Genomic DNA, 12,130 nt, shown 5'->3' on the forward strand with positions numbered 1-12,130 from the left:
CAAAGTATTATAGTATTGCGTCACTCTTTCTGACGTTTAAATAGGTAACTGAGTTAAGTTGTAACTCATCTTGACCGTCGATCGTGATTCGCGGGGTAAAAAGAGCACTCGGCTGCCTATGGATGCCGAAAATGCCAATTATGCCAATTACGCCAAGGATGTAATTTTAGAACTGATGAGTAATTCATTGTTCACTCCCTATTTAATATTCATTGTTCACTCCCTATCGAACATTCACTTTCTGACACCTGGATTTACACAACTATATGATCTCTCTCGATCTACATTGATATAGAAAACTGGGGAATCAGGGTCCAACTAGGTCTTAGCGGAGGGTCCAGAAGACTAAACTTGATTTGTATATGTCATGTGACTTCAAACCTGAGGCATCAACATTACTAAGCTAGCTCGTTTCAGCCCTAAAATAGAATCATAAATTGAAGCTATTGAGTGTTTTACACTTTAATTTTAAGGGATATACATTTTAGTTTTATCTCCTATCACATCAAGTCATTTCACTGTTTCACATACGCTCCCGCCGGCGAGGAGCTGCCCGGATAATGTTGTCCACACGCAAGAGGAGCTAGATTAGAGTTAGTATATGCATAGTAAAGCGAACAGAGAAGAAAAAAGAAAGAAAACATACCTCAGCGGCCTCAGATGCCGACGACACAACGGCCTTCTTCAACTTGTATGCCTCCACAACACCGAGCTCACGCATGTCGGCAATGCCACCACCAGGAGTCAACAGATCCAGGCCAGAGTTGGTCAAACCGTTGTTGATCGCCTGTCGCAGACGTGTGACCAAGTCGCTAGAGTCAAGACCGGCATTGTCGGCCAGGATAGTAGGCAGCTGCTTAAGAGCGTGGGCGAACGAGTCCACGGCCAACTGCTTCTTGCCGGTAGTGTTCTGGGCAGCCTGCTCAACAGCCTTGGCCATAACCATCTCGGCGCAGCCGCCGCCAAGAGTAACACGAGGGTCCTTAACTGTCTGAGACAAGACGGCAAGCGCATCGTGCAACGAACGCTCGGCCTCGTCCAGGAGTTGCTCGGTGGCACCACGCAGCACAATAGTGCAGGCCTGGCCGGCAGCGACGCCGGAGAACTTGATCAGAGTGTCCTCGCCGATGATAACCTCCTCAATCAAGTCACAAGAACCCAGCTTGACCTGGTCGGGGTGGTCGAAAGTGGAGGCGATCTCACCACCAGTCACCATGGCCAGGCGCTCAATTCCGTCGAAATCGGCATGCTCGATAGACATGATACCAGCCTCGGTGAACAGCTGCTCGGGCCAGTTGTAGATCAACTGACGGTTAACGAAACAGTTAATTCCGTGGGACTTGATCCGCTCAACCTTGGCGCGCATCTTCTCCCGCTCGGCCTTCTCCAGATCAGCCAGCTTGCCGGTCGAGTCCACCTTGACGCGAGCACCAAAGATCTTGACCTTGTCGGTGTCCATGGCAGTGTTGGCCACCATAATCTTCGCATTCTCCAATCGTTTGGGCTGGTTGACACCGATCTTCTTGTCCAGGATGAATCCCTCGTCCAGGTACGAGTCACTCAACTTACCACCGGCCTTCTTGATGATCTGAATGTGGCTGAGGTCGACGGAACCCTTGAGGCGCAGAACGGCCTCACACGCCAACTGGGCAAATTGTTCGCGGTCTTGTGCCAGAACCTTGGAGCTGAGGGTTGTGCGGGCGATGGAGTGCAGGTCTTTGCGGAAGGCAACGGGGTCCTGGCTGCGGTCGACAGCGACGGACTCGAGAGAGGAGAGAGCGGCACGGCTGGCTATCCGATAGCCCTCGATAATAGTCTGGGGGTGGATCTTGGAGTTCACCAGCTTTTCTGCTTCGCGCAGCAGCTCGGCGGCGAGTACAGTAACGGAGGTGGTACCGTCACCAACCTCATCGTCCTGGACCTTTGAGATGTTTACCAGAACTTTGGCCGCGGCGTTATCCAAAGCAATAGATTTCAAGATTGTAGCACCGTCGTTTGTCACAAGAATATCTCCGGTCGATCTGTTCCATAGCACTATCAGTATATATTCCTAGTCGAAACCCATTACACTCCACGTACGCAGACTGTAGAATCTTATCCATTCCCTTGGGACCAAGGGTGCTCTTTACAAGGTCACCGACAGCAATGGCACCGACAAAGGCCGACAGACGAGCGTTCTCGCCCTTCTCCTCGATCACATCGTCGGCAAAGATCTGTGTGGGATTACCGAATGACGCCTAGGGACAGAGGTGATTAGCTTCAGAGCAATGTGAGCCCAAAATTCAAGTACATACCATAATGACCAGCTAAAAACGAACAATCGATCACGATGATCAAATGTGTCGATATACTGGGAAGGTGGGAGCAACTTTCGTCAACAGTGGGGGATGAGGGAAAGGAGAAAAGTTAGGTGGTCCGAGCTTCTGTCCCTCCTATTGGATTATAACCCATCACCGCCCGGGGCTGTTGCTTTCTCGTTCATTCTTTGAATTATTTTTGCTCTCAATCTAAGTCTGCTCTAGTGTAAAGTGTCTAGAGTTCTTTGATCTCGTCACAATGGCTGATTCTGAAGAGGCCACAGTTCCTCCTACCAAGCGTCCTCACTCCGCCGTCGAGGCAGACGAAAGTGGTCCGTGATTCCCTGAGCTTCGCAGCTTCGCGCAACCTGCTAATCGAGACAATTTCACAGATGATTCCTCCGACGATGACTTCGGCCCAGCGCTGCCGTCCGAAGTAGCGCCGAAGAAGAAGCGGCGCAAGCTGCCCTTCGAAAAGGTTTATGTGACAGCGCTACCTGCCTCGGCGCAGTACTCCAAGTCGCTCATGCACAAGGATCAGTTATCCTTTCTGACCGTAACCCCGTTCACTGATTTTGTCATCACGAGCTCTATCGACGGTGAGGTCAAGTTCTGGAAGAAGATGGCTGAGGGTATCGAGTTTGTGAAGGAGTTTCGCGCTCATTCAGGCGAGATTCTGAGCATGAGTGCCAGTGCCGATGGCAGAAGCTTCGCATCGGTTGGAACAGATAAGACGGTCAAGATATTTGACGTTATTACGTTTGATCTACTTGCTATGTATACACTGGATTTTACACCCCGATGCGTTTGCTGGGTCCACCGACGAGGCGCTTCTTTGCCATTGCTTGCTGTGACGGATGAGTCGAGTAACGCGATTCAAATATTCGACGGCCGCGGTGAGAACCCGAAGCCCTTACATACAGTCAATCATATTCACCGTAGTCCTGTCGTTTCGCTGGCCTTCAACAATGCCTTTGACTGCGTCGTCTCGGCCGACGAGTCTGGTATGGTCGAATACTGGAGAGCAGGAGATGCGTCGTTCGAGAAACCCGATAATGTCTTCGAGCTCAAGTCATCAACCAACCTGTTCGCGTTCAAAAAGGCCAAGTCAATCCCGACAGCAATCACGATCTCGCCATCGGGACAACACTTTGCAACAGTCTCGTTCCCAGACCGCCAGATACGGATATTTGAATTTGCAACAGGCAAACTGTACCGCACGTATGATGAGTCGATCAATACAATCATCCAAATGCAACAGGCCGGAACGGCGCCATATCAGCTAGAAGAGATAGAATTTGGACGACGATTGGGAATAGAGCGAGAATTGGAATCTGGCTTGGCGCGCAGCCGATTCAATGTCTCATTCGACGAGTCTGGCCACTTCCTCCTCTACGGCTCGCTATACGGCATCAAGTGCATCAATACTTACACAAATCGCGTGGTACGGGTTTACGGTCGTGACGAGCCCTTCCGAGCAATGAACCTAGCCCTGTACCAGGGCCAACCGCAGAAAAAAGGCGTTGTCACCGTCTCCATGGCAGCTAGTAATAACCCGCTCCTGCAAGAGGCAGAAGGGCGCGACGCAATCCTACTTTCAACGGGCTTCGCTAAAGTCCGGTTCTACATGTTCACCAACGAAACTGAGGTATCCAAGACGAGCCGTGATATCCAAAACGAAAGACCCACAGAAAAGGCTCGTGCCGATGCTAGTACCACCAAGGAAGGCGAGAGTGGCACTGCCGCCATCATACACACCACCATGGGCGATATTCACCTACGCCTCTTCCCTACTGCGGCTCCACGGACGGTTGAGAACTTTGTCACTCACGCCCGCCGTGGTTACTATAACAACACAATCTTCCACCGCGTTATCCGCAAATTCATGATCCAGGGCGGAGACCCGCAAGGCGACGGCACCGGTGGTGAATCGATTTGGGGCGGTGAATTTGCTGACGAATTCTCCAGCTTGAAGCATGACAGGCCGTATACTCTGTCCATGGCCAATGCGGGACCCAATACGAACGGTAGTCAATTCTTCATCACGACAGAGAAGACACCGTGGTTAGACAACAAGCACACTGTCTTTGGCCGTGCGGTGCAAGGACTAGACGTTATACACAAGATCGAGAATTGCAAGGCGCACAAGGAGAAGCCGGAAGTGGATATCAAGATCGTTAGCATCAGTATTTCTTAATTTTGAAGGAAGACGAGAAAATTACACGGTAAGACAAATCAAATAATTAGAATAAATTATTTCGCGTGTGGAACGTAGCCACCCGCCTCTTTGTATTCATATCTGTTTTTAAGATGTACTAAGGTATATATGCTAGTGAAAGTGTATGAGTGATAGTCTGAAACGGGCAACCAGCCCAAGAAAAGAATATCCAAAATATGGAAACAGTAGAAAAGAAAAAAAAACTCCAAACACCCAAGCTTCCAGTACATCAGCGCTGTAGATGCAAATGAGAACACCGAAAGGAAAGAAGTAAAGACTAAGCCAATACCCGATCTATCCCGGACGAAAGTAAAGGGGGGAAAAAGAACTGATCTATCCACGCGAGACAGACCGGATCTGTACATCAGAAACAGACTGCGGCAATTTCTGCAACGTCGACCCAGTATTCACACGATTGTCCCCAGAACTAGCAACCTCAGTGCGCGAGCTACTAGCCAGCGAATCCGGCACAACCTGCGCCATAGTCGTAGACTGCAGGTCAGACTGCGCACGAGCAGCAGAACGACCCCAGGAAACGGGGCCGGGGTTCACGATTCTGATTGCGTTGGGCAGGGCTGCATTGCTGTCGTTTGCGCCGGTTCCGGCGGCGTGGTAGAGACCTGGGTGTTTTGCGTCGTAACGGCGCTTGAGCCAGGCGCCTAGGACCGCTAGGGCCGCGAAGCCGAAGACCAGCACTATCAGCATTATTATCCATCTGTAGTGTGAGTCCCACCTATTAAGAGAATTAGTATATGGAAGGTGATGTTGCAGCCGGCGCGGGTTGTAGGTTTGCTATTGGCGTGGCTTGGATTGAATTGAATTGGGCGGTCTTACCAGGATTTGCCGGTGTCCGAACTTGACGAGCTCAAGCTTGAGCCAGTGCTTGTTGAGCTTGAGGTGCTTGTAGCAGTAGCGCTGCTGGTTGTTTTTGTTGTTGTTGTGGCAGCGCCGGTATCCTTTCCGTCCGAATTACAGTAGTTGACATACCACTGCGACAAGACCTCCTGCTCGGACGAAGTAGTGCAGACGCTTTCGCAGACACTGCCATTCGTTTTAAGTGTCGAGATGCGAGACGAAGAGCAGAAGCATGTCACCCAAGTTGACGAATCGGTGTTCTCAAGACACGTATCCTGGGCAGCGTACAGGGTCGAACATGACAGGCCGCATGGAGGAAAATTTTCAGACCAGGTTGTCGGAACAAGGTTTTTGGAGACAGCGTGTACGGAAGAAAGGAGAGACAGCAACAGGAGCGGAAGCAGGGCTAGCCAGCTGGCTAGGTAGAGCATTGCGGAAATGGAAAGAGAAGTAGATCAGGTAGATCAGACCCTCTGGTATAAGAACTAATTGCGAACGGAAGATTAAAGAAGATCGAAATCCCATATGAGGGGGAAAGGAACTGACATGAAAGGGTCTGGGCCGAACGCAGCCGGTCTAACCTTGAGTTGCCTTTAGTCCCGTTTAGGCTGCTTCCGGATATTTTTTTAGACTTAGCTTCTAGGGTTCTTTAGCTGTAATTATTTTTCTGCTTGTGTTTTGATAGAGTAGGGATTTACTATAATTGTTCTAGAAAGGTTTACTGGTTTAGTATGCAAGGGCAGTTTATCGACAAGGGGCTTAAAATCAACCCAAAACACGGATCCACTGATCAGCTTTCGTCTGAAACCCTTCTCTCTTCTCCCTTGATCAACTACGTAAATTCAACACTGTCAAAAAGGTATCCAGTCCTTCTTAGACACATAAGCACTCTACCTAGAATTGCCAAGGTATTGTCGTCTGTCAGATGAAGTAAGTTGTCGCCATCTTAACTATTTATAGTTGGAAGTCAATCTCCGCATTCAATCTTGCATGCATGAACGTGCATACTATCATTGGATGTCTTGATTGAGCCTATTTCAACTGCTATGATGTCTTAGATTATAACGTCATATTTCTTATTTAAGAAATTAAGATTATGATGATGAACCTTGGGTCATACCTTGTTGCTACGGCTCAGGGGAAGTCAGACCTGTCAAGTTTCAAAATAACCTTAGAAGCTACTTAGATAAGTAATTAGATAATATGGCTTTAGTTTTTGCGTAAATGCCAAGCACGCATTGGCTGGATATTTAGTTGGTGCTGAATTAACAAGACATGGCCTACCAACGCAGCATTGTCGAAAATTCAAGATTCCTCCCAGGTATGCACTAATGTAGTGGTATAGCTATACATTGCAATTAAGGTGTGTACGTGCGACTTAAATCATCTCGAGTTTTCCCAGGTGGTTTCTTCGCTGAACATCCAAGGTTCCTAGCCGGATGGGGTCAATATACAGCCTAGGATGACTTAATAATATATTCGTGGGGCGCCTCACCAGCGACGTATTGATTGAATGATGGTCGATAGTATCTGGAGTTAAACACTCTCGATGGTGTTATTGATAATTACTTTATGGCTGGCTCGACTCTAGAGGCTGCTAGTAAGCGGTATGTACGCTATAAATATCGTTGGTCTACCTACCATGAAAAGCTATCTTGATACTAAGCAGACAGATATTCGAGTAAGCGGCGGCTGAGCTAGTGGACTAAGAGATAGCGATCATGATATAGGCCGTTAGTTAGAATATAGTAATATCTTAAACCATCTAGGCAATAGATATAACTAAAGTTGTCGCTCGAAAGAGCGATATTCGAATATCTAACTGAGAATAGCGTTCGAGTTCTTACTGCAGTAAAATGGAATTGAAGTTTACTGCAGTAAGCGAGGAGTTGGTGAGCTTCAACGAACCACTACTCAACATCGTAGATAAACCACCAAGTGTAGTGGTCTCTACAGTACTGAATATTGCGGTTATTGTGAAGTCTACTTTTTCATTGATGAAAGAACTAGCTACTTATAGTATATGAGTGCTACTCTGTCCTGGACGAATGTCAACATTCGTCCGAGACAGAAGAGACGGTGAAGACGGGACATTACTGTCGCGAATGCACATCGCTCAAGGGTGTTGTTTGCGATGAATGCATATCGTTGAAGGATGCCGTGATATACTAATCTAGTTCCAGAGTCACTGTCTTGGCAGAAGCTTTTCGGCCGAAATACTTCCCGTTTGTTGATGGCCTTGTTTCTCGGCTGTCGCAACAAGTCCTTTATTATCCTTAAGAAGTAGACAGATCTCCTTAGAGGACTTCTGGCTCCCACATCTCAATTCTGTAAGGATATCTTGCATAATAAGATAAAGGATATAGCAGAGACACCTAATAAAGCTATCAACACCTAATAATTATATTAGTAAATAGTAAATTTAAATTTATAGAAAGCTTACCTTCAAAACTTGAGTTAGGTGTATCCTCAAGATAGAAGAAGAGCTCAGATATCAGAGTATCATTATTACTAGCATTATCAGCAGTAATAGTGAGTAACTTTGGTGAGATTTGGAGCTCTTCTAGTATCATATAAAGCTATTCTACCATATTATCTCTGGTATGAGACCCAAAAAGCTCAACAAAATCAAGGATTCGCTCTTGATATTGGAAATCAGGGGTTAGCTAATGACCAATAACCCCTAATATTGCTTTACTATTCTTACTACTTCACCCATCAAGAGAGAGAGAGAGAGCAATTGTAGAACAGGTTTCTTCAAGATCCTTTATCAATTGAACACGATGCTCCTTGAACTCTGCATCAATACGTCGACCAAGTGTACGGGCAGAAGAAAAAGGAAGCTTTTTACCAGTATATGTCCATATCTCCTGAAATGCTTTAGAATTAATCATAGTAAAAGGTATATTCTCTTTTACTATCCATTGGATAAGACTCTTCTCGAATCCTTGTTCTTGCCATTGCTTGGTTTGAGAATAGAATGCAGAAATGATAGATAGCTGCTGGGAGGAAGGTTGGTCCTAGTAGATTTATAGATTAGAGAGAGAGAGAAAGAGAGAGAGTTTACCTTTTCATGTGTTAATTTAAAATGCCTCCACATGTTTGTGGTTGATGACTGTCTTTGCGAATCCTTTACTATCCAGTTACAATGGATACATTCAACCAGCCAGTCTTGCTGAGGTTTTGTAAATCCTTTACGCTTCCATGTCTCGCCTGGAAGCATAGTTCTCGTAAAATGATCCCAGAGTGCTGTATTCACTATCTTTGAACGTGTCTTCTTGATTGGATCTGGTAGATTGAAACCTGATGTTGGAATCAGGCTAGCCGGCAAGGAAGTAGAATCTGAAGGTATCAGAAAAGGAGTTTGGCTAGCTGAATCATCTGGATAAATAGAAGATTCATCGGGTGAATCTTGTCGTTTATTAGGCGGAGGAATCCGATCACTAGGGTCAGCTTCATCATCACTTCCACCATTAAGGTTAAGATAGTTCCATTCCTATCGTGCCCGTTTAGGGCATTGATTATCACTCATTGTCTGATTTTAGAGTAGTGAGAAATCAAAGGCTATTATCATCATACGAGAAACATTTTCAACTAACTAATACTAATGTATATGTCGGTACACCTATATCAAGTGTGGACTAGCTATTCGATAGGCTGACACTTCTAACACCTATTTGTATGCATATTGATCAAGGTTGTTGCTTGATACACTCCGAACAGGAGTTCGTGATGTGGTCTAAACCGGGGTGTCGTTATCTGATATCCCAACAGTATACTAGTATAACTAGGCGGTAGGCAGTGGCAGAAAACTGCGAATATTCGCGAATAATCGCATCAACCGCGAGTGCGAATACGAATAACCTGAAATAAGTGCGAATATTATTCGTGCCGAGCTCTACTCAAGCCTATTCAGTGGCCTACGTTTTAGGTGGTGGTGTGTTAAGTGGTAGTGGTTTATGTCCAGCTCATACTGTCATACAATAAGCTGAAGGGGTGTGTCAAAGGAAGTGGTTTGGGATTCACTTTTAGGTGTGTATTTAAGCCAGATTACGTTCTACTATAGTAGTTAGAAAATTCAGTTTCATTCATTTGTGGCATTTGAATAATTGGCCAGCCAGTCACAGTCTATTTGACAAATAGTCCAAATAACATGCAAAAAAAGCAAACAGTAACCGTCTGACACAATTATGGGTATCTTGAGCACTGCGCTTGGCTACTATTCGATGAATTGAAGCAAGATGCCCATTTCTATGATATAAGAACTAAGGCGTCAAAAGTCGCGTACAACCAGGATTGTTAGAGAAAATGTGTGACGGAGAAAGATCAAAGATCTTGTGCAATTCGAACTTCAATATTCTAAATGGACTGATTGATATACTCTGATTCGGCAGAGTTCCATTTGAAACCTCAAAAAGGATGTATGTCAATAATAATATACACGCATTGAATCAATTTCCCTCTGAATGAATCCTTTCAGCATTGGCAGGCCATCTGCTCGGGCTGGCTGAATCTCGACTATTGGCCCACAATCTCAAAGATCGTAGTCGCACGGACTTTTGTAGCCGGGATGTTATCGGATGAATCATCTTCAGATCGTCGCCTCTTAAAAGAAGCTTTGTCATCTGAGACTATCGCGTTTGAATACGGCAAATTTTGGTATATTTCGTGGAGGTTTCCTTTGATGTCATCCAAAAATGTGCTTTTCGCCCACCGAAGAACGCTATTCACGAATTGGCGGCACTTCTCACGGTCTTCCGGCTTGGGAAGATAGTAGTTGTCCAAAAATGACATGTAGAAAATTCCATCGTCAGGGTTGAGAAAATGGACATATGAGATTGCTTCACGTTGGCTGAGCGATAAGGAGAAAACGATGGATTGTGCGGCCGACATCTTGCTCTCGGGGTGAGCAACGCCATACAGATACTTCATTGAGTTGGTTCTGTGGGCTCCAGCCGAAGCTAATTGACTTTCCGCCTTGTACAATGAACCATCACATGCTTCTGACTTTGCTTCTATCAATAAGAAAGGGAACATATTCACCTGGGTTGGTGAAAAATATCCCTCATATAGAGGGTTCTCCAAGATAAGGAGATCGTTTTGAGTCCGGGTTGAGGCCGCCCCAGGTCCTCGGCATTGTTGGCCAGTGGTGAAACCAAGGTGGTAATCGGTTTTTGGCGTGACCAAAGCGATCTTCCCTGGGATTCTGGGAAGAGGTCGCGGGTCCCAAAGCGTATTTTGGCCATACCGAAGGTTGTTATCGGTAATGGGGATGAGGTTGAACATCGATGTGGTGAGGATTGTAGAAAGCATCGACGATTCTTTTTGGTCCCAGACGTCACGGATGGCATTCTCAATTACCGATTGTTCGTTTAAGGTTAAACGTTCGCCAGACTGCTGCAAAATACCTGCATTATTGATTGCTGCACGAACATCGGCTGGAATATCTTTTCCGAAGTTATCGATGTATAGGCCGTTTGAGGTGATGATATTGCGCAGGCCCAAGTTGTTAGTGGATTTGTTCGATCGCTTGGAGGTGACAGATTGAGTTGCCATCCTCTCTGACTCCGAACCCAGCTCAGGTTCCGAGACCAGCTCAGGTTCCGAGACCAGCTCAGGTTCCGCGGCCTCATTTTGAGATGAACTGATACTTTTTAACCACGCAACGATACGAGGTTGATCTTGTGCAGTTCGATGGGTTTCTGGATGAAGGGTGCAGCTGCCTAGGTGATTGTGAAGAGTGGACATGACTGATATGGCACCCTGGAAAGTGGATATGGCTGAAAGGGTAAGAGCATATGATAGAGTAATCTAATCTGGAAATCTGGGCAAGAACGCCTGCGGTGTGGAAGTAACGGGGAAAATGACTGCTATTCCCACATCTATTCTGATTGAGCATCGGTTGTATCCCTATTCGCTATATTATCTGATGAGATACGAGATAGAACAGGTGCAGTGGAAATGTAGAATATGTTATTCAGCAATGATGGTGATGGGAGAGGAAGACGTATAATGACGACGCACGAGCGATAAGTTCGAGTAGATACTCAACCAATCAGATACATCGATCTCATTGAGTTCTTATTGGACAATAAAAGTGGAGATGGTTGTAATATCTTAAACTGTTTATTCAAGAATTCGACATCTTTCTTGGAGCAATTGAGCATGACGACAGAGATATTTAAACCCTCTTTGGATCTTTGGTTTAAGGTCCGAGGGTACATCATCTTCCACCACCCATTCATCTTACATCGCAACATTTGGTAGCATGTCGAACAGTGGATAATCCTGTCAAAACACGTCATCTGGATCGAATCCCGGAGAATCAACCTCACGATAAGCTTAATTCCGACACGCGTTTTCCCCCGCGTTCTCCTCAGATGTGGCCAGGTGGGCCGGAACCGGGGCCCATGGGCACGTCCCGCGACGCCACTCAGATGCAGCTCCTCGGTATGAGCTTCTGTCAAAGGACCGATTCCAAGTTTAGTTTAGTGCATTATTAGTCAGCTCTCATACGTTCTTTACAAAATGCAGAGGAGAGCTGAGATTGGTTTTCTGGTCGGATACGTGGCGTCTAATATCTGGAGAATTTGGTTCCCAGACGCCAAGGGCGGTCGCGTCCGACCAGTCAGGGATGCAGTTTTCGATGAAAGTCGGCGATATACAGCCGACTTCGAGCCCCATAAGCTATTAGAGATGCCAATCTTTACTGGTCCAGATCCAAGCATCCTCACTGATCAAGAGGCTACCCAGGTGGTGC

General features: G+C 46.3%; 4 protein-coding genes across 4 annotated transcripts; 1 reads left to right on the forward strand and 3 right to left on the reverse strand.

Moving 5' to 3' along the window:
* Nucleotides 1-523: 523 nt before the first annotated feature.
* On the reverse strand, nt 524-2,297 carry N7495_003119 (chaperonin-containing T-complex subunit CCT2; the record flags this gene model as incomplete). Its single annotated transcript, XM_057205788.1, has 4 exons — nt 524-583; nt 647-2,021; nt 2,080-2,237; nt 2,295-2,297. The coding sequence occupies 4 exons, from the start codon at nt 2,295-2,297 to the stop codon at nt 524-526; spliced, it is 1,596 nt and encodes a 531-aa protein (XP_057066395.1).
* A 259-nt stretch (nt 2,298-2,556) lies between these two features.
* On the forward strand, nt 2,557-4,494 carry N7495_003120 (WD40 repeat domain-containing peptidylprolyl isomerase; the record flags this gene model as incomplete). The annotated part of the gene is made up of 2 exons (XM_057205789.1): nt 2,557-2,629; nt 2,690-4,494. The coding sequence occupies 2 exons, from the start codon at nt 2,557-2,559 to the stop codon at nt 4,492-4,494; spliced, it is 1,878 nt and encodes a 625-aa protein (XP_057066396.1).
* A 354-nt stretch (nt 4,495-4,848) lies between these two features.
* N7495_003121 (uncharacterized protein) lies at nt 4,849-5,801 on the reverse strand (the record flags this gene model as incomplete). Its single annotated transcript, XM_057205790.1, has 2 exons — nt 4,849-5,248; nt 5,350-5,801. 2 exons carry the CDS (start codon nt 5,799-5,801, stop codon nt 4,849-4,851), a joined length of 852 nt encoding a protein of 283 aa, XP_057066397.1.
* Nucleotides 5,802-9,888: 4,087 nt separating this feature from the next.
* N7495_003122 (uncharacterized protein) lies at nt 9,889-11,118 on the reverse strand (the record flags this gene model as incomplete). Its single annotated transcript, XM_057205791.1, has 1 exon — nt 9,889-11,118. One exon carries the CDS (start codon nt 11,116-11,118, stop codon nt 9,889-9,891), a length of 1,230 nt encoding a protein of 409 aa, XP_057066398.1.
* Between the last annotated feature and the right edge of the window lie 1,012 nt (nt 11,119-12,130).

Source organism: Penicillium taxi (assembly GCF_028828555.1).
Source record: "Penicillium taxi strain IBT 34144 chromosome Unknown utg000002l_segment0_segment0, whole genome shotgun sequence".
In the NCBI taxonomy this organism is placed as follows: Eukaryota; Fungi; Ascomycota; class Eurotiomycetes; order Eurotiales; family Aspergillaceae; genus Penicillium; species Penicillium taxi.